At 45.6% G+C, this 22,776-nt stretch overlaps 1 protein-coding gene across 1 annotated transcript in view; it reads left to right on the top strand.

Moving 5' to 3' along the window:
- The window catches only part of rptor (regulatory associated protein of MTOR, complex 1), a 415,805-nt gene that overhangs the window by 69,533 nt on the left and 323,496 nt on the right, over positions 1-22,776 (top strand). The window contains exon 3 of the mRNA XM_038778271.1: positions 9,659-9,741. Coding sequence (XP_038634199.1) covers positions 9,659-9,741 — 83 coding nt within the window. The remainder of the gene's footprint in view (positions 1-9,658; positions 9,742-22,776) is intronic.

Raw genomic sequence — 22,776 nt, 5'->3', positions numbered from 1 at the left:
TGTTAAATATGCTTTGTGTAATAAGTTGCATTCACATTAATACTTCAAACAGCTGAGGGCATTGTGGTGAAAGTGATTGATGTAAAGCGTTGGTATAAATGATGCAATATGTCATGCAGTCACGCAGTTGTCACTGTGAAAAATAGGTAACTGGTCTGGAGGAAGTCTAAAATTTAAAAATGTGAATTAACTATACAGAAATCGGGGTTTTAGAAAATATGTGAGTTAAATAACTTTGGGGGATTTAAAAAAAAAATGACATTTTCACCTTCAACTATCATTGGAGGAAGACAAGTAAGTTGCATCAGCAAAAAACCCCCCCCCCCCCGCCCCAACCGCCAGTTTTCAATCGTACAGTTAACTGTTGGAGCTTTGAGAGGATAGCCAGTGGTTGATCCTGCTGCAGAAGCCCTTTTCCACATCTCCCTAGCTTCCTCTTGCTACCTTCTCATGTGCCCAACCACGATAAGTTAGTGCAGGGGATGCACCCATGTCTAACGTCAACTTCTGTTTTGGGGCTTTGCTTGGCTGTTCCCCATTGAAAAAAAAAATAAGTCTTTGGTTAGCGCTACAGTTTCCAGTTCTGCTATGTTTACACCACTCCTAGAAACCTAAGGGTGACTTATAGGCAAGGTGCATCTCCGGTTAACGATTATTTCCAAGTGGAGCTATGTGCATCTGTGTGGCTTGGACCTACTTTGATTTGGACTGAATTTACTTGATTAAAATTATTTCCAGTGAATGCGTTTTGATCTATTTATGAAAGTAATTCCTGCATGGACCAAACAAGGTTATGATTGTATATTAGATAAAATATTTTATCTAAGAGAAGTAACAAAGAATATTTATATTAAAAAACTTGCCTTGTCTTGAAGCTGTTGTTTCAAATTATATATTTTTAACAAATGTTTTTTTGTTGGGTTTTTGAACAAAGTATATTTACCGTTCTGTACACAGAATAAGATATATACACATATATAGAAGAGAAGGGCCCGGGGGGAGGAGAGGGTGGTGTGTGTGTGTGTGTTAGAGACTCGGGAGGTAAATATACATTTGGGTTCCAGAGAAATAATTACAGTGGGCAATACTCAAATAGGTTTGGTGTTGGTGTTGTCACTTGCTGCTCCCGGACGGATCTCGCTGCCGTTATCGTCTCGCGCTCACCTCCGCTTCAGCCATTCCTCCCGTCTTTCGCCTGTATTCTCCTTGTTCTCTGTTCCTGTAGATGCCAAGTTTGAGTTTGTTATAGTTTCCCGTGCCCCCCCCCCCCCCCCCCCCCCCCCCCCCCCCCCGCCCGCTTCTTCCTCCCTTCCCTCTGTGGTTCGCCTTTCTTTCCTCTTAGGTTTAGCTGTGAGTGCGCCCCCCCCCCCCCATTCTTGGCTACCTGGCTATTCTTCTGCTTGTCTGCTTGTTCGTTTGCCACAGCAGGTCCTGGAACAATTGGGTGCATGGCTCCCACATTCTGTGGAAATCGTCGTCTGACCCGCGGATGGCGAATTTGATTTTCTCCATCCCCCCCTTCTTTTTTTCCCCTTTTCCCCCAACGTTTTCTTTTCTTGCTGCTGGCTTGGTCCCCGTTTTGGTCCGGGCCGCCGCTCGTCCTGCCCTGCGCTCTGCTGCTGTGTGTAGGGGCGGGGGGTGGTCGCCGGATCGCTCTGCTCCCGAGCGCCCAGTTCTCCCGCTTTAAATGAGCTTTGGAGCCCGGATTTTTCTTCATCCCCACTCTCTTGTTGCGGTAGACCCAAACGGGTGAATCTGCGCGCTTGGCTTCAAGTTCTTGGCAAGGAGCGGGGCGCAACTCTGTTCCCCCCAGGAGCTCCTCCACCCACGACCGCTCTCTTCCCCCGCCAGAAGCCGAATCCATTTCAAATTATATTTGATAAAGTTTGTAAGCATGGTAGAGGAGAACAATATATTAAGAAAGGAGAATCAAGAAAGGCTCTGGAAATACACATCAGGTCAAGGAAATGAACATCCAGCAAAGACAGACCTAGAATTTACTGAAAAAACTTGTGCATGTGAACTGTGCGCAAAATTACTCTGCAAGTTGTGACAATGAAACACTAACCTGTGAATAACAAATTACCACAAGTTCAGGTCAATATATAATGCTCCACTAGTTCATTAGCTTTGTGAAAATGGCATTTCGTCTTTCGCCCTATGTGTTTCTCATGAAGTTGCTGTATTTGCACATTAATTACCAATTAAACTTGCCACAGAGACTAAAACCTAGCAATTAACAACCCAAGTGCACTTTAACAACATAATCGCTAACAACTGCTGTGATGGACTCGCATGGTTTCAAAGCATGTATTTTTTGAGCCCGACCGTAATTGAAAAGGGGAACTGACACACTCAGTTGCTAATTAAACTGAGACTTAACAAAAAAATAAATGTAAAGTACCAAATTCTTTTTTTTCCCCAATTAAGGGGCAATTTAGTGTGTCCAATCCACCTACCCTGCACATCCTTTGGGTTGTGGGGGTGAGACCTAAGCAGACACGGGGCGAATGTGCAAACTCCACACGGACAGTGACCCGGGACCGAACCTGGGTCCTCGGTGTCGTGAGGCAGCAGTGCTAACCACTGTGGCACTGTTCCGCCCCAAAGTGAACTGAGACTGATACTGAGATTGGAAACCGACACTCCTGCCTAAAACCATGTAAAAGAACAGAGACCCCTCAGACCTCTGATGAGGAGACGGCACGGTAGCACAGTGGTTAGCATTGTTGCTTCACAGCGCCAGTGACCTGGGTTCCATTGCCGGCTTGGGTCACTGTCTGCGGAGTCTGCACGATCTCCCCATGTCTGCGTGCGTTGTGTGACTGTGGCTAACGATGTATAGGCTGAGTGGACTCCCCAGCTGATTCATAAGATCTGCCTTATTTGTATCTGACACTTGATGAGTGATTTGAGTGCAATTTGCCTGCTCATTCATGTTGAACATGCTGACTCTGAGTTTTAGAATGTAGGAGGTCAAATAAGGCAGTATTTAGAGTTTGCTTTGCTTGACTCTTGAGTGGAATTTTTTTCAGATTGCTCATTGCAATGTTGTGGTTTCATTCTTTCTGTCAAATCTGGGATTTTAGATGTCTTAAAAAATGTTTGTGGTCTTGACTGAGACTGTATCAGCCAACCTCTTCCCGAGAAAGTGAGCATTTTTTTATTCATTCATGGGATGTTCATTATGGGTGTTGCGGGGAAGCCTTTGGGAAGTTTTTTTTTTTTTTTTAAATAATTTTTATTGAATTTTTCAAAATACAAACATTTTAACCCCCCCTACATTCACATTTAAATTATAACAAAACAAAGTCAAACCCCCCTACTTAACAAGAAAAAAAAAAAAAGTCCCCCCCCCCCCCCTACCCGCGCGCCCCCCCCCCCCCCCCCCCCCCCCCCCGCCGGCGAACCGACAGTCAGACCAACTTATCATTTCTAGCAGCGTCCTCGGGCAGGCCTTGCCCGTGCCACCACCGCTACCGTACTTCCTTCGCCTTTCTCCCCCCTCCCCCCCCCCCCCCCCCCCCTCCCTCCCGCCCTCCCCTCCCCTCCCGGGTTGCTGCTGTCACGGCCTCAGTTTCTATCTCTGATCCAAGAGGTCTAGGAAGGGTTGCCATCGCCTGGAAAACCCCTGCACCGACCCTCTCAGGGCGAATTTGATCCTTTCCAATTGGATGAAGTTTGCCATGTCGTTTAACCAGGTGTTAACACTCGGAGGCCTTTCGTCCCTCCACTGAATCAGGATCCTCCTCCGAGCCACCAAGGACGCAAAGGCTAATATTCCAGCCTCCCTCGCCTCCTGTACCCCCGGTTCCACCCCAACCCCGAAGATCGCAAGTCCCCATCCTGGCTTGACCCTGGACCCCACCACTCTCGACACCGTCCCTGCCACCCCCTTCCAGAACTCCTCCAGTGCCGGACATGCCCAAAACATATGTGCATGATTCGCAGGGCTTCCCGAACATCTAATACACCTGTCTTCCCCCCCGAAAAACCGACTCATCCTTGTCCCCGTCATGTGGGCTCTATGCAGTACCTTAAATTGAATGAGACTTAGTCTCGCACATGACGACGACGAGTTGACCCTCTCCAGGGCGTCTGCCCATGTCCCGTCCTCTATCTGTTCCCCCAGCTCTAACTCCCACTTATCTTTCAGCTCCTCTACTGGTACCTCCTCCGCCTCCTGCATAATCTTATAGATGTCCGAGATCTTCCCCTCCCCGACCCAGACCCCTGATAGCACCCTATCACTCACCCCCCTGTCGGGGAGCGCGGGGAACCCCGCTACCTGTCGTCTGGCAAATGCCTTCACTTGGAGGTACCTGAACGTGTTCCCCGGGGGGAGCCCAAATTTCTCCTCCAGCTCTCCCAGGCTCGCAAACCTCCCCTCTATAAACAAGTCCCTCAGTTGTCTAATACCCGCCCTCTGCCAGCTCTGGAATCCCCCTCCTGTGTTTCCCGGCGCAAATCTGTGGTTCCCTCTTAGTGGTGCCCCTATCAGACCTCCCACTTCCCCCCTGTGTCGCCTCCACTGCCCCCAGATCTTGAGGGTGGCCGCCACCACTGGGCTCGTGGTATACCTCGTGGGAGGGAGCGGCCATGGTGCCGTTACCAGTGCCCCTAAGCTTATGTTGCCGCAGGACGCCCTCTCCATGCGCTTCCAGGCTGCCCCCTCCCCTTCCATCATCCACTTTCGTACCATCGATGTATTTGCCGCCCAGTAATATCCTGAAAGGTTGGGTAACGCCAGCCCTCCACTATCCCTACTCCGCTCCAAAAAGACCCTTCTAACTCTCGGGGTGCCATGTGCCCACACATACCCCATGATACTACTCGTTACCTTCTTGAAAAAGGCCCTGGGGAGGAAGATGGGCAGACACTGGAACAAAAACAAGAACCTCGGGAGGACCGTCATTTTAACTGACTGCACCCTCCCTGCCAGCGACAGCGGCACCATGTCCCACCTCTTAAACTCCTCCTCCATCTGTTCCACCAGTCTGGAAAAGTTCAACTTGTGGAGGGTCCCCCAGTTCTTTGCCACCTGCACCCCCAAATACCTAAAACTTTTAACTGCTCTTTTGAAGGGGAGCCTCCCAATTCCCTCCCCTTGGTCTCCCGGGTGTATTACAAAGACCTCACTTTTCCCCAGATTTAATTTATATCCCGAAAAGTCCCCGAACTCCGCTAGTATCCCCATTACCTCCGGCATTCCCCCCTCCGGGTCTGCCACATACAACAACAAATCATCCGCATAGAGCGAGACCCGATGTTCCTCCCCTCCCCTTGTCAGTCCTCTCCACCCCCCTGAACCCCTCAGTGCCATCGCCAACGGCTCAATCGCTAATGCAAAGAGTAAGGGAGATAGGGGACATCCCTGCCTAGTACCTCGATGGAGCCCAAAATATTCTGACCTCCTCCCGTTTGTTACCACACTTGCCATCGGAGCTGAATAGAGCAGTTTTACCCACTTGATAAATCCCTCCCCAAACCCAAACCTTTCCAACGTCTCCCACAAGTATTCCCACTCCACCCTGTCAAATGCCTTCTCCGCGTCCAGCGCTACCACTATCTCCGCCTCCCCTTCCACTGCTGGCATCATAATCACATTTAACAATCTCCGGACATTTGTGTTAAGTTGGCGTCCCTTCACGAACCCCGTCTGGTCTTCATGGACTACCCCTGGCACACAGTCCTCTATCCTGGTTGCCAGGACCTTTGCTAACAGCTTGGCGTCAACATTCAGGAGGGAGATGGGCCTGTAGGACCCGCACTGGACCGGGTCCTTGTCCCGCTTCAAAATCAAGGAGATCAGGGCCTGCGACATTGTTGGGGGCAGAACCCCCCCCTCGCGCGCCTCATTAAAGGCTCGCACCAGCACTGGACCCACCAAGTCCGCAAATTTCCTGTAAAACTCCACCGGGAACCCATCCGGCCCCGGCGCCTTCCCCGCCTGCATCTGGCCTATCCCTTTAATTAGCTCCTGCAGCTCTATCGGCGCCCCCAACCCTTCCACCAGCTCCTCCTGTACCTTTGGGAACCCCAATTTGTCGAGAAAGTTCTTCATTCCCCCTCTCCTCTTCGGCGGTTCAGACCTATACAATTCCCTATAGAAGTCCCTAAAGACCCTATTCACCTCTTGCCCCTTCTGCACTACGTCCCCACCCCTCTCTCTCACTCCCCCAATCTCTCTGGCTGCATCTCTCTTACGAAGCTGGTGTGCCAGCATCCTGCTCGCCTTTTCCCCATACTCATACGCCGCACCCTGCGCCCTTCTCCACTGCATTTCCGCCTTCCTAGTGGTCAGTAGGTCGAACCTGGCCTGCAAGCTACGCCGCTCCCTTAATAGCCCCTCCTCTGGCGCCGCCGCATATTTCCTATCTACTTCTAGGAGCTCCCCCACCAGCCTCTCCCTTTCCTGCCTCTCCTTCCTCTCTCTGTGTGCCCTTATGGAGATCAGCTCTCCTCTAATCACTGCTTTCAAGGCCTCCCAGACCGTCCCCACCTGCACCTCACCTGTGTCATTCGTACCCAGATAGTTCTCAATGCCCGTTCTCACCCTTCTGCACACCTCTTCGTCCGCCAACAGCCCTACATCCAGGCGCCACAACGGGCGTTGGTCCCGCGCCTCCCCCATGTCCACGTCCACCCAATGTGGTGCATGGTCCGATATCGCAATGGCCGAGTACTCCGTGTCCCGCACCCTCGGTATCAGCCCCCTGTTCAATACGAAAAAATCGATCCTAGAGTACACTCCGTGGACGTGGGAGAAAAAAGAATACTCCCTCGCCCTAGGCCTACCAAATCTCCATGGGTCTACCCCTCCCATCTGCTCCATGAACCCCCTTAACACCTCTGCCGCTGCCGGCCTCCTATTCGTCCTGGAACTCGATCTATCCAGCCCAGGGTCTAACACCGTATTAAAGTCCCCTCCCATGATCAGACCCCCTGCCTCCAGTCCCGGGATGAGGCCCAACAGGCGCCTCATAAAACCCGCGTCGTCCCAGTTCGGGGCATACACATTTACCAGTACCACATTCTCTCCCTGCAGCCTACCCCTCACCATCACGTACCTGCCCTCCTTGTCTGCCACCACCTCTGCCGCCACAAACGACACCCTCTTTCCCACCAAAATCGCCACCCCCCGGTTTTTGATATCCAAGCCTGAGTGGAACACCTGTCCCACCCACCCCCTTCTCAGGCGGACCTGATCTGCTACCCTCAAATGAGTCTCCTGCAGCATTGCTACATCAGCCTTCAGTCCCTTCAGGTGTGAGAAGACCCTTGATCTTTTGACCGGCCCATTCAGCCCCCTTACGTTCCACGTGATCAGTCGGGTCGCAGAGCGACCCGTCCCTACTCCCTGTCGATTAGCCATGTCTTGTCCCTTGCTCGCCGCGGGTCATCCCTTCTTTTCTGACCCGCTTCCCATAGCGATGGCCCCCCCCCCCCACCCCCCCCGGCTCTCCCCTTCTCGTCCCTGGTCTTTCCAGCAGCAACCCGGTGTCCCCCCCCAGCCCCCCCCCCTTTCCCCCCCCCTTTCCCACCCCCCCCCCCCCCCCCCCCTGGCTAGGACCCCTCCTAGCCGCGATGTACCCCACATCGTACTCCCGAGAGTCAGCTGGTCTCCGCTGACCCGGCTGCTCCTGCCACATTCCGACTCCTCCCGGTTCATCCCATCTGCGCCCGTGAAAGATCCCCTTAAAACCCCCGAGAAAGACCCGCATAATCAACCCGCTCCCCCCCGTCCCGTCTCCCCAACTTAACAATATAAATACAAATACCCAATGGCAACTAAATACATAAATACTTAACTACATACTTAAATAACAAAATAATTAACTAACTATCAACTAACAGTGTGCCCAACCATCACCCTCCATCAAACAGTATAAATAACCGCAGATAACCATAACCCGAAAAGAAAAGAAAAAAAAAAAGAACCAAAAACCCCCCCAAGCACCCAAAGAAAAAGGGTAAGAGGGGTAAATAACTAAGAGAAATTGGAAACGGGAAAAAACACCCCATAAGAAGCCAACGACCCACCATAGAGATTTCAACAGTACAAATACACAGAAACACCCAACAACTCGAAACCTTCAAAATATTCAGAAAAGTCAACCGTTCGAGAAAAAACACCCCAAACAGTCCACGAAACTGTTACCCAGTTCCGACCTGGCCTGAGAAAGAAAAGGGCCACTTGCTCAATCAAGAGTCCCCCGGCGGCTACGACCGCCGGTGCTCCCAGGTTTTAGTTCGTGTCCAACTTTTCCTCTTGTACAAAGGTCCAGGCCTCCTCTGGGGACTCGAAATAATGATGTCGGTCCTTGTAGGTGACCCACAAGCGCGCCGGTTGCAGCATTCCAAATTTGATCTTTTTCGCGTGTAGCACCGCCTTTGTCCGGTTGTACCGGGCCCGCCGCTTTGCCACCTCCGCACTCCAGTCCTGGTACACCCTTACCGTCGAGTTCTGCCACTTGCTGCTTTTCTCCCTTTTAGCCCACCTCAGGACTTTCTCTCGATCACTTAGCCGCTGGAACCGCACCAGCACCGCCCTCGGGGGCTCGTTTGCCCTAGGCCTCCTGGCCATGACCCGGTATGCCTCTTCCAATTCCAGGGGCGCCGGACCGGCCCCTTCCCCCATCAGGGAGCTCAACATCTCCGCCACATATCCCGGGAGATCCGACCCCTCCAGGCCTTCTTCCAGGCCCAGGATCCTCAAATTTTTCCTCCTCATCCGAGTGTCCAGCTCCTCGAAGCGGCTCTGCCACTTCATGTGGAGTGCCTCGTGCACCTCCACCTTTGCCCCGATGACTGTGGCCTCCTCCTCCCTCGCGGTCATCTCCTTCTGCAGATCTTTAATCGACGCCTCTTGGATCGCCTGGGCTCCCACCAACCTGGTGGCCGTCGCGTTCATGGACTCTAAGAGTTCCACTTTCATCTCCGTGAAAAAACGGAGGAGAGTGGCCTGCTGCTCCTCCGCCCATTTCTTCCACTCCTCCGATGCACCGCCGGCCGCCATTTTGATTTTCTTCCCCCGCTTTTTTTGGGGAGCTGCTGCCGTTTTTCTTGCCGCTCCACTCCGGGTACCGACCATAAAATCGGTCTAGTTCTCCTCAGGGGACCTTCCCCCACCGGGATTCGTTTTTTCAGCGCCGTTGGGGCCCTCCAACTGGCCCAAAAACACCTTTGTTGCAGGAGCTTCCAAATGTGCGGCTTAGCTAGTCATAGCCGCAACCGGAAGTCCGCCTTTGGGAAGTTAATGGTTCTTTTCGAACCACTGCAGTCCTTCTAAAGATGCTTCCACAGTGCTTTTGAGTATTATAGGTTTTCGTAGCAAATGAATGCCTAAGGGCATTGCATAGGGCAGTTATGTCAACCACATTGCTGTGGGCCTGGTTAGCTTTAGGCCAGATTAGAGAAGGACGACAGGCTTCTTTCCTTCAAGGATGTGAATGGACCAGTTGAGTTTATACTGGCTTTTTATTCTGAATTTACTTAATTAGTTGAATTTAAATGTGTCAGTTGTCGTGATGGGATATGAACTCAGTGACATAGATCATTGAAGCAAATGGCTGTTTCTTCTAAGTCCACAGCTGCTACTGTGTTAGTTTTAGTTTGCCTCATGCACTGAAATGTTTTTGCTGTTGATGCCTTGCAGATCCACTGTCCATGAGCCCTCAGAAAGCTTTGGAAAGCATTGGTGCTAATTTACAGAAGCAGTATGAGAATTGGCAACCAAGGGTGAGTTTTATTTATTCAACATTGTGAATAAGTTTAAACAAATTGAATTGGAACTGTAGGGCAGTTATGGCCCAAATGAAATGCAGAATTTGTAACTGTAAGTGGAAACTGAACGTAATCTGATTGAGGAGGCCTTTCACCATTGTCTTGTCTGCTGTTGACCTGATTGTATCTCCTCCTCCAACCCCCCCCCCCCCCTCCACTTTAAGTTATGGGAATGTATCATTGTTCAAATTGTCTGAAACTTGTTCCCTGGTGTCAGTAACCTGAATTCCTTGCATTTTCTATACATGCACTATTTTATTAAAAAATGCAGTGAATTTGTAACAATTCGGTGTTTCTCCATTATTTCCTCAATTCTCTGATCCAGCAGCCACTTTGCAGCTTTTAGATATTGGGAATAACTTTTTGTAACTTTATTTTCGTGACAGTTGATAAATAGAAAAGTGCAAACTGCATAAATCATTACCGGAACAATTAATGGCTTGTAAAATTTGAGTTTTCTTCTGTATAGTGCCTTGGTTTTGTGATGCTGAGCAGCCTTTGAGCTGCTGACCTGGTTGAAAACTCCGGCTACTAGTACTGCTCAGTATCAGAGGTAATTGCTGCTGACATGCCAAAGGAACTGACCAATTGATTTTTTATCTATCCTTGTCTTTGTTGAGAAGGTGTCCTAAATTGAGCTGAAAGTAAAGCTTTCAACCAGAGCCTGAGAAGTTGAATAATAGCCATGGATTGTAAAGCCTGTTGGCGTATAGTTTGCAAAGGTCATTCCTGTATCATGTTTAATAGTGGTTCAGAATAAATGTGGGATTCAGGGTTATTCAAAATGCGTGTATATGGGTGGGCATGATAGACTGAAAGAAATCTGTCTGCCTGAAATGGTCAATATGATTTACTTCACCATTCAAATGATTGGATTGATATAGTTGTTTTGATTGGTTATATATTCATCAGAATTTTGTATATCATCGAGCGGAGGATTTTTCTTCAAGTGAGCGTGGCTCGTTGAGGCATTACAAGTGACATGATTCCCTCCCTTTTGCATTGTTGGCATATGTTGTTGTCTTCTCAGCCATCAAGATAAATGCGTCTGTTGCTTTTCAGCATCCGAGTCTCCTTATCTTTTGTGTTGAAAATGTGGGCAATGAAGCTATTTGTAATGAAACTACGGTCAAGTGGTTTTATAAGTAAATAAGCAACTATTAGAAATTTGCATTCGGAGATAGAGAGGGACTTCATTTTCTCCACAGCTTGCAAATGTTTCAGAAGTAAACAAGGGAAGGTTATTACATTTTATTCGATCTCAAAAGTGGAAAGACATATCAGGTTTTTATATTTTGGTTTAAGAAGCGCTGAGAACAATGGAATCATGGGTGGAAGGGAAAAACGGATTTGTAAGGAGAGATGCAGAGCTGATTTGGGGGTTGGCTGAGTGGGGAAGGCCTGATTGAAACAGCTTTGGGCTGGGAGAAGTTGAAATTTGACCATCCATCCAGTCAAGCCTTAAACAGTTTTGATCTAACGTTTTTTTGGATCTCCATATCAGAGTAGAAATAGAGCTCGAGAGATGTGTGGTATGCCATTTTATAGCGACAGCAGCTTTGCCTTGGGTAATATTACTGGACTTTTATAGTGAAACATTTCTGAGAATATTGGCTAGAAGACCCACGTGTGTCTTGTGGGGGGAATTTATTTTAAGACTAATATTAACAATGTAATTGTAATCTGGTGTGCTTAAGTTTTCTTTTCTTAATAAATCTTTAAATTTTGATTTTTGAAATCCCCAGTGATATTTCTGGACTTCTTACTGCGGAGGTCAGTAGGTTTTCCTCTTTTTCGGAATACAGAAAAATTGGGTATGGCCTGTAAGCCATGCTTCCCTCTTGGATTTGGTTGCTCAGCAATTGACATCTGTGGTCATAACAATATCCACTATTCTAGAACTTGACTGCCACTTTCTCATAAATGTTCAGCGTCGTCTTTTCATTAAAAAAGCACAAAATGACTGCTAAAAATCTGTATGCCTAGCTTTATATCGCATTTAATTTAATAATGGACTCCATTAGTTTTCTGAAAGAAGTGAAAAATAATTCAAACTTTGTTCCCGGAGAGGTGTAGCCTGTTTTTGGCGATATTTCTAACCTATATTGCTGACTTCATGAATGAGCTCATTTCTTTTCCCTCAGTTTTATGTTTAGATATATTTTCGGTTATATAGGATGGGCATGAACGGGAAACCTGAGAACTGTTTCAGGCACCTAGTTGTTTTTGTGTGATTTGAAAGCAAATTAAACAATTTTGATTAGTTATATTAATGTGCTGACTAGCTTCTAATGGTGGTGGTAGCATTCCCTAAATGTCTGGTTAAAATTGGATATTTAAATTAAACAAAGTCCTGAACATATTCACTGATTATTTAAGCCAACCATTTAAACGTGACCGGCGGCAATATGTGATGATTCTGTGGTTTCAGGTTCATGGGTTGCAAGGTGTCAAGGACATGGTTGAGCCACTCAGCTTCATTGTCTGTTGCCAGATCTTGTTTGATTACCACTGCTCCCTTTCCACAACAGCACCCATTTTTACTATTTCTGCATCATGTGAAATCAGCTCCATACTCCTCTTCATAGCAGCTAACAACTTCTTCTCTACCACTAGCTCACTCTATGGCACCCTCATCCCCATTTTGAACAGGCAGGTTTCTCACTACTATATGCTGTTCAATTTTTTTGACCTTCCCTCCTGCCTCCTTCTGACCAGGTCCTTACTACCCAGTATTCTGTTTCACATGTTATCACTTGCGTCTCTCGCCACCTTGTTCATGAAGGTATTCACTTACCCCATTGATCCTCTACTGCCGGGCGGCACGGCGGCACAGTGGTTAACACTGCTACCTCACGGCGCCGAGGTCTCCGGTTCCATCCTGGCTCTGGGTCACTGTCCGTGTGGAGTTTGCACATTCTCCCCGTGTCTGCGTGGGTTCTGCCCCCACAACCCAAAGATGTGCAGGGTAGGTGGATTAGCCATGCTAAAATTGCTGCTTAATTGGAAAAAAAAATGAATTTGGTACTCTAAATTCTTAAAAAAAAAAATTGATCCTCCTTGTGTCTGCTTTTAAAATGTACAAACAGAAGAACTAGGAGCAGGGATGTACCATCCGATCCCCCAAGGCTGCGCCACCATTCAATACGATAATGGCTACCTATCACCTCTCCACCTATATCATTAACCTATATCTCTCCATCAGAAGTGCTGCTCTTCAGCATTCCCAAAAAAAACTCTTCAGCCCAACATTCAACAAAGTGTCAGTGCTAGCTCCAGATCTTTTCCTCCCAGTATCCTGGAACATATTATTGTCTTACAACTAGATTTCAACATCTGTCTTGAGACCCTCTAATCTTTTTAAAGAAAAGTGTCCTTTTGCCCACAGTACTCCAGTTGTATCGGTCTAAGTCACATGCAGTTTCCGTTGCAGTGTGCTACTATGGTTTTTTTGTTTGTTATCTTTCTTGACCTCTATCGCCTCTGATACTATAAACCATTCTATCCTCCCCCAATGTGTCTCTTTTTTTACTGCTCACCTCAGAAGGGAACTTTCTTGTGCTCCGCCTTCTTATTTCAGAAGATAATTTCTATGGGATTCTTCTGATTTCTTGTCATAACTGGAAGATCCATGGCAACTCTGGAGAAATGTAGTAGGCCACTGTTTAATAATTGATGCTGGTTTTACTGGGATTTCAATGGTCTGTTGAAGTTACAGCAGTAGACGGAGGGAGCACTAATTGCTGTTTGCCTTGTCTTGCTAAGAAGGTGCTCTTCTCTGCACAATAGACCTGGAGGAAGGACTGACGATCCAATTGTGGAATGCTCCTGTCCAATTATTGCATGGTGGTGTTTATGTTTCAATAAAGGCTGCCCTACTTAGCCCGTTTTGATTTTCTGAATTTGATTTTCCAAATAAACTGCCCTTGCCACTTCTACAGTGTCATCGATTTTAAAGATTTGGATTTCAATTTTATTAAATCCTCAATGTAAGTGCAAGTTCAGTGGCTGCATAGTAGAATGGGCAAGTTTTGTTCATTGTCTGACGATCACCTTTTAAAGAGTGTATAAAGCATGGGAGTGTAATAGTTATGTTATTGAAGCGACTCCCAGAGGTTCAGAGTTCACGTCCCACCATGGCAAGTTCTAAAATTAAATTAAATCGATCTGCCAATTTGTAAAATGGCGGCAGATTTGTCATAAAACCCTAACTGGTTTATCAATAATTTGGAGGAAAATGTAACTGGTCTGATTAGTAAGTTTGCGGATGACACAAAGGTTGGTGGAATTGCGGATAGCGATGAAGACTGTCAGAGGATACAGCAGGATTTAGATCGTTTGGAGACTTGGGCGGAGAGATGGCAGATGGAGTTTAATCTGGACAAATGTGAGATAATGCATTTTGGAAGGTCCAATATAGGTAGGGAATGTATGGTGAATGGTAGAACCCTCAAGACTGTTGGACAGAGAGATCTAGATGTACAGGTCCACAGGTTACTGAAAGGGGCAACACAGGTGGAGAAGGTAGTCAAGAAGGCATATGGCATGCTTGCCTTCATTGGCCAGGGCATTGAGTATAAAAATTGGCATGTTGCAGCTGTATAGAACCTTAGCTCAGCCACACTTGGAGTATAGTGTTCAGTTCTGGTCGCCACACTGCCAGAAGGATGTGAATGCTTTAGAGAGGGTTCAGAAGAGGCAGGATGTTGCCTGTTATGGAGGGTATTAACTATGAGGAGAGGCTGAATAAATTCTGTTTGTTCTCCCTGGAACGACCGAGGGTGAGGGGCGACTTGATAGAGGTCTACAAAATTATGAGGGGCATAGTCCGAGTGGGTAGTCAGAGACTTTTTCCCAGGGTAGAGGGGTCAATTACTAGGGTGCATAGATTTAAGGTGAGAGGGGCAAAGTTTAGAGGAGATGTACGAGGCAAATGTTTTACCCCTGGAACTCGCTGCAAGAGGAGGTGGTGGAAACAGGGACGATAGTGACGTTTAAGAGGCATCTTGACAAATACATGAATGGGATGGGAATAGAGGGATATGGACCCCGGAAGTGTAAAAGACTTTAGTATAGACGGGCAGCATGGTCAGCGCAGCTTGGAGGGCCGAAGGGCCTGTTCCTGTGCTGTATTTTACTTTGTTCTTTGTTCAATGTCCTTCTAGGAAAGGCACCTGCACTGCTACTCAGTCTGAATGTGACTCCAGTCCCATTTTTAATTCTCCGAGTAACGAGGTGTGAGCAATTAATGCTACCTTGCCAGTGTTTCCTGAGTAATGCAATTGGATCAATGGTTCCCCTGTAAAGCATCTTTTTAGTTGAACAATGAGCTGATGGGAGATCGGTGACCTGTTGCTTTAGGTCCTCCAGGAAGCAGGGAAGAGGAACGGGTAAGATAGAAAAAGATTGGAAAAACTCAGCAGGTATGGCAGCGTCGGTGGAGAGAGGAACAGAGTTCACGGTTCGAGTCCCTATAACTCTTCAGAGCGGAGGACACCTGGTCTGGTGAACCTTCAGGAAGGAACTTATAGCTGAAGTTCAAACATCTGCATTTCTTTACTGGAATTGGAGCTGTGGAAATCATAAATAGGAATCTTCATTTAGAATTATATTCCGTTAGCCTCTGCATTATTAAAATATCCCGCAAGTAATCCATATATAGTAAGGGCAAAGTACTCAAATTGTATTAGGGATTCGTTCTGTCAAATGATGATGTTTCAGCTGTTAGGAGTGATTGTGGGTGCTCAAGTCATTTGTTTTACGTGCCTTGTTGCACATGAGCATATTGAGTAAGAAAATGTTATGTGATCCTTAACCTTGTACTGTCTATTGTCTGACCACCCATTCATGTGTGCAAAGCAGTGCAACACATTTTCAGCACTTAACCTCCATTAGATTTCTGCTTCAGTTGTTTTATTTTGTAATATGCTACGTGAACATTTGAAGAATATTTGAGGCATGGTATTTCAAGGTAGTATAAAATTAATGTTCGGATGGGAATATACACTTTTCTGTGGACTAGCTCCACACTATGCTTCTATTTCTCTGCTTCATGAAATTTTAATAGGCATTTTTTAATAACTAGAAATATGACTTTCAGGTATGTACAGTCATCTGAATTCTGTCCAACTCATTGTATTTTCATATCTTTTGACTTATTAGAATTGTTTTTGTACTCTTAATAGAATTTCTGCAACTATGGCACTGTTTTCCTTTGGTCCCCAGTGGGCAGTGTTGTCTTCAATCCCACTCGAAGAATTTGCACTGGCAACTCTTCAGTCAATTTTATACAAGTGCTAGATCTCGTTTCATCTCCCAATAGTGATTTTAGAGTAAGATAATTGACTAAATCCAAGGTGATGATGCGAGTGATATTTTTTAGCTCGCTTTTGTATTGCTGAAAAAAATTAACAGGACCAGAACTAAAACTGACAAAGAAAGAAACAAACCGAACGAACAAATCCATAAATGGGATGCTGCAGTCAAACCAAAAAGATATTCTGCCTCTTTGACATCACTTTGGCTGTTTGCCAATAGGCAAGAGTATGGACTGTACTCAACGACCCATGCTTTCAAAACCCAGAACATGTCTAATGCCAAGAGGTGATTCCGTGATTGGGCAACCAAACAATCCTAAGTGTGCTAAGAAATTTCAGCAGTGACCAATTTGAGATTATCAATTGGGTTCACAATGTAGCTCGCTTGCACTTGCTCGAAGGCACATATATTGATATTCAGGGACCCCTCCTCTCAGGCAAAAATAAATATTTCCAAGCATTACACCGTTCTTGAATAAACAAATGGATGTGGGACAATAGCTGCCTGATGCATTCACCATGGCAACGTCTGGGCCAATCTGAGCCCACTTGCCCACCAATCAGCACTCCTTTTCTCATGCAGTGTCAATAGTTGGTCCTTTTGAAATTTGCCATTCTTGCATTTGTTCCGGGTGCAAGAAGTAAAGCTTTGACACATGTCTCTTTTCAACAATTCTTGAATTCTGTACGCCTGAGTGACTAATAGTTTACTTTTCCACATTGGTGACTTGATCTAGATTGCAATTGAGTGTGACTGGTAGGAATTGTATTTCATACTTCAGGCTGCACAGGGCAAAACACTGCTTTAGGTCGAGGATTTAGCATTTGCTGTTCAGTTTGAAGTTCTTGTGATGTGGGAAATGCAACGTTTTCAATTAATGTAGCACTCTATTAGTAATCCGACATACCTATAAGTGTCGAAAAACATGGACCGCAGAATAGACCTCTTAATCTGAGGAAATAGGATTAATTCTGGAACAACCTGACTGTTTATAGAAGACTACAAATTATTTGTGTCCTGCCCACCTCCAATAAAGATAAACCATTAAAAAAAAGTTACTCAATTTGCATTTAGCATATGGTAACTTCACAGCAACAACTACCGTCCCCTTTTGAAGGGTTGAGGGCGGAGGAATTAGGAGAAGAAGTCGGCAATTCAGCCCCTCGAGCCTCCTCCGCCATCCAATCAGATCATGGCTGATCTCTGAAGAAGTTAACTCACATGCTGCGAGCTGGATATTGTACTTAGACAGGATCAGTTCGCCAAAGAAAATTACTTCGATTCATCTTCAATAAGCGTTCATTATAATGTTTACCAGGCCTAAAGCACAATTGGAAACTATTAGATTCGTATTGGTGCAATATCTGAATACTGACCAGCTTTCATGCTAATTGATCATTAAGAAATGCATTTTGTCTGAACATGGGAAAAATAAATAATAAAGTACGTCCAATTCCCATCCTTATTGGTGTTGAAACATAAAATACAGGCATATGTCAGAAAAGCCAATAAAATAAGTGGCAGATATTGCATTACAGTGTTAAATATCATTGTCAGCAAAAACAGATAATGTTTTCATTGAATAATTTAGATCCATTTACAGATGATGAATATAAGAAATTGTTCTTATGACTTTAAATGTGAAAAGTGCATAAGTCACCAGCATCATGGTCTTGCATATACAAAACCTGTTGGTTAATATTCTATTTAGTGTAATTTTTTAAAATGCAGTTTGGAGTGGGCCATACATTTGCTCAGCTCCAGTGATGTTTTTTATGATGATACGTTTCATTGTCTGTAATTAAAGTTAAGGAGGACAGGGTCATAATGTGGCGTGCTGTACAAGTATTCCATATAATGGAATTTTAACAACTTTTAATTTCTCATAGTTTCCTAACTTTGGTAGGGGTGCTTGGTTGAAGTGCTGCGTAGTAACACGGCACACTTGCACACATCCCGAGGAAGTATGGACAAATTAGCTTTAACAGAGATTTGTCAATGCCAGTGTGAACTGTTTGAAAATAAGGGGTTGCTCATTTAAGACCGAGATGAGGAGAAATGTTTTCTTTTGTTTAAAAAAAAAGTTTTTATTGGTTTTCACATTTTACATTTCACACTTCAGCTCATAAGTTAAATTATATGTTGCATACCCGCACAAAGCAAAACCGAAAAACAAAAGAAAAAAAAACAAGCGAACAAATTGAAGTTTAAAAAAAACAAGAACAAAGAAAACGAAGATGAAAGGGAAGTCACAGACAATCCGAACTCTTCACATATATTTCTAGGTCACTGTTTCTCCTGCTGCGGCCGTGACCCACCTTTTGCTGGTCTGCCTCTGTTATAATCCCCAGTGTGGCCCAAGCGCTTATTCACAGGTGCGTCTTTACCATTTACCTTGAATTTCAGCTTGCCCTTGGGGCCCGCCCCCTGCAGTTTTGTTTCTTGTCTCTCCCGCCTACTTTGCATGATTGCGCCCCCCCCCTCTTCCGTTTATCCTGTTGCTTGTCTGTGGCTCGCCCCACACTCTACTGGCTGCTGGCTACAAACAAATCTTGAAGCAAGTTGGTGAGCAGCTCCCGTGTCTCGTCTTCCAACCCCTGAATGGCAAATTTTATTTTCTGTGCACCACTTTTAGCGGTGTTAGGTTCAACCCTGCGCATGTGGAGATGGAGTTCACCATGTGCAGTTCTTCATGTCAAGAGTCCTTCCCCTACTTTATGCCTAGTTCTTCCTCCCATTTTTCTCTTGTCTCATCCAGGAGGAGCATACCTGTTGCCAGCAGTTACCTATACAGGTCCCCACAGTTATTCTCTCCCCCCCCCCCCCCCCCCCCCCCCCCAATCCCTAGGTCGCCCTTGACCCAACAGTTCCTCAACTAGTGAATGTCATGGTAACTGGGGGTACGTCGTTGTTTCCTTGCGGAGAAAGCTTTTGAACTGTATGTGTCTCATTTTGTTTCCTTTTGGTAGTTGGAAGTTCTCTGTGAGTTCCTCCAGGGTCGCTACTCTGTGTTCTGAACCGGGTCTTATTTCCACCTTTTTGAAGGTGGCGTCCATTACTGGGGGAGTAAACTTGTGGTTGTTACAGATGGAGGCCATAGTGGACATTTTGGTTCGACAAAGTACTGTCTCATCTGGTACCATTTGGTCTACGGTATTAAAGAAGGTCTTGGGGATGTAGATTGAGGGGGTGGGGGTTCACTTCAGCTCCCCCCCCCTTCACTTCTCATCTATCAAGGTTGAACTCCATCTGCCACTTCTCAGCCAACCTCTGCATCCTGTCAATGTCCTGTTGTAACCTGCAACAACCCTCAACACTATCTACAACTCCCCCAACTCTCTGTCATCGGCAAACTTACTAACCCACCCTTCCACTTCCTCATCCAAGTCATTTATAAAAACCACAAAGAGCAGAGGTCCGACAACAGATCCTTGCGGGACACCACTGGTCACCGACCTCCAGGCGGAATACTTTCCATCCACAACCACTCGCTGTCTTCTTTCAGCCAGCCAATTCTGTATCCAGACAGTCAAATTTCCTTGTATCCCAACTTTCTGAATGAGCCTACCATGGGGAACCTTATCAAATGCCTTACTGAAATCCATACACACCACATCCATTGCCCGACCTTTATCAATATGTCTCGTCATATCCTCAAAGAATTCAATGAGGCTTGTGAGGCATGACCTGCCTCTCACAAAGCCATGCTGACTATCTTTAAGTTTTCCAAGTGCTCTTCTTTTAAATCTTTGACAATTGACTCTAGTATTTCCCCCACTAGCGACATCCAATTGACTGGTGTATAATTCCCTATTTTCTTTAAACCTCCCTTTTTAAATAGTGGGGTTACATTAGCTACTCTCCAATCTGTAGGAACTATCCCAGAGTCCATAGGATCTTGGAAGATGACGACCAATGCATCTATTATTTCTAGGGCCACTTCCTTAGGTACTCTGGGATGTAGTCCATCAGCCCCTGGGGATTTATCGCCCTTCAATTCACCAATTTCTGCATCACCATTTCCGTACTAATACTGATTTCCTTCAGTTGCTCCCTCTCACTGAACCCTGTGTTCCCCAACTTTTCCGGGGTGTTATTTGTGTCCTCCTTTGCGAAGAGAGAACCAAAGTATGTATTTAGTTGGTCAGCCATTTATTTGTTACCCATTATAAACTTCCTGGCTTCACCAATCGTTTTCTCTTCACATCCCTGTTGAAGCTTTTGCAGTCGTTTTTTATGTTCCCAGCAGACTAAGCTGGATCGATTCTTGATTGACGAGGGGGGTGAAAGATTATTGGGGGTAAGTCGGACTGTGAGGTTGAAGTTATTATCAGTTCGAGGGGTTGAGTGGTCTGCTCCTAATTTGTATGTTCATATATAATTGAAATTATGACATAATATAATCTTTATTGTCACAAACAGGTTTATAATTAACACTGCAATTAAGTTACTGTGAAAATCTTGTCGCCACACATTCTGGCACCTGTTCGGGTACACAGAGGGAGAATTGAGAAGGTCCAAATTACCCAACAGCACGTCTTTCCAGACTTGTGTAAGGAAACCGGAGCACCCGGAGGAAACCCACGCAGACACGGAGAGCGTGCAGATTCCACACAGACAGTGACCCAAGCCGGGAATTGAACTTGGGACCCTGGAGCTGTGAAGCCACGGTGCTAACCACTGTGCTACCCTGCCGCACATACTGGTTTAAATCACTGACCGATCATTAATTCATGCGTTGGCTACAATCAATCAGCATTAAAATAAATTTCACAATGCGTTTCTGAAAATGCTCTGCTCTGTCAGTGTCCCTGGAGTGAACAGATGAGTTTTTAAGGTGTGAATTCTTTATCTGCATATGTTCTCTTTCTGTAATTCGAGGAGTAGCTAAACCCATGTGACCCACACAGAGTGAAAGACGTATTGGTTACTTATTGGCATGTAAACTTGTTTCTTGGGCAACATAGAAAAATCACGGTCCTGCTAATTTGTAGGAATGATCTTTTCACAAATGGGTGGACATTGCATTTGGATTTGCCAAGTCTTGTCAATGAAAGTTGATGACTATTGACTTCAATTAAGATCTCCAACGCGGACGTATATACCTCGGCCAGTATATGCAAGACGTATACTAATAGAAGTAGCCACTTAATCTCATCTAAAAAAATTTATACATAATCTGTAGAATTTCCTGTACGATAAAGGTTTAAAACCTGGTTTTCCTCAGAATCACATTTCATATATTTCAGATTTTCGTGACCAATAGTTGACGTGCACAATACTTTGAGCTGTTGAAAACAATAGAAGGTTCAACATTTAAGCACATTTAATGAACATAATGGGAGCACTTTAAAACCAGTTTTTTATGGCTCATTTCTGCCACTAAAAAGAGGGATTTGATGGAAAAACCAGGAGCCTATTCTTTGACGCTGGTCGGCAAGAATATGAACGAAAACAGTGTTGGTATGAAAAGCAGCGTTTGAATGACAGAAAACAGTGCTAATCCCTGGGGTTTCCCCTCCACTTCCTCCTGGTACTCTGAACTCACTTGCCTATGTATCAATACAGGGGCACCCAAATTACACTGCTCCTTCCCAGCTGTCAGTAACTCACCATTTAAACATATTTATCTTCTCTGATCCAAGTTGTATGATCCCATGTTTCCCCACAATTTGTATAAGTTTGCAGACCGAGTCTATATCTCTGTCCTTTTTTCAAACTTTCCACTTCCATCTGCACAGCTTACTGTGCCTCTTAACTTAATGTCACCTGCAAACTAGGACATGCAATTCTATTCCTTCATCCAAGTTATTAAAATAACAAGGGAAAAACCTGAGCCCCCCGAGTGCATATCTTTGGGAATTAGTGCGTGTCGCACCCTGTCAATCAGAGGGTGTTAACGTTTATTTCTACTGACTGCCACGACACAGCCAATATTCCCCCCCCCCCCCTATTTCAATCCTGATTTGCTTGACGCAATTTGGCATCATGCTTGTTTAGTTGATGCTTAAGAATGGTTGCTATGATTTTATTCTGCAGACTCAACAAGGTGAAATGAAAAAAATTGGTGAAATGAAATGGTTAAGGTGTAAATGCAGGATATATATTAGCCAGCCGTGACCAAATGTTAACACTTAGGCTGATGTCTCCCACCTGACCATTTTGTTTCCATCGAGGTCGCTTTCTTTTATGCAAAAGTTAATAGTCGTTTGGTATTGAGTATTGCTGAAAAAGGATGCATGCTATCGAAACTTTACATCCAGCAATAATCAGAGTAGCTCGCAAGAAGCTCCTGTGGACTCCATGGCAACGCCTCCACCAATCAGAGTCCACATGCCAACTAATCAACACACTCCTCATGCAATATAAATTGCTGTTCCCTCTACAATTGGTATTTCTTGTGAGCTGCCCTGATCAGCGCAAGATGAAAGGCTTGTTAGCATGACTCTTTTTTCAGCAATATTACAAGGTAATACTTTGTTGGAGCCAAACATGGGTGCACCTACAACCCTTGACATAGGAAAAGTGGGAGATTTGCTACTTGTTTTTTTTAAAGCAGTGTACTATAGCATCGCCGCCTGTTCCTTTCTGCCACTGGTGTGTGTATTGCTGTTGGAGCTCAACTCCTTCAGAATTTTGTAGGTTTCAATGTGATTGCTTCTCGTTCTAAAC

Source organism: Scyliorhinus canicula, chromosome 18 (genome assembly GCF_902713615.1).
Source record: "Scyliorhinus canicula chromosome 18, sScyCan1.1, whole genome shotgun sequence".
Classification (NCBI taxonomy): Eukaryota; Metazoa; Chordata; class Chondrichthyes; order Carcharhiniformes; family Scyliorhinidae; genus Scyliorhinus; species Scyliorhinus canicula.
This window is presented reverse-complemented; position numbering and strand designations above follow the sequence as displayed.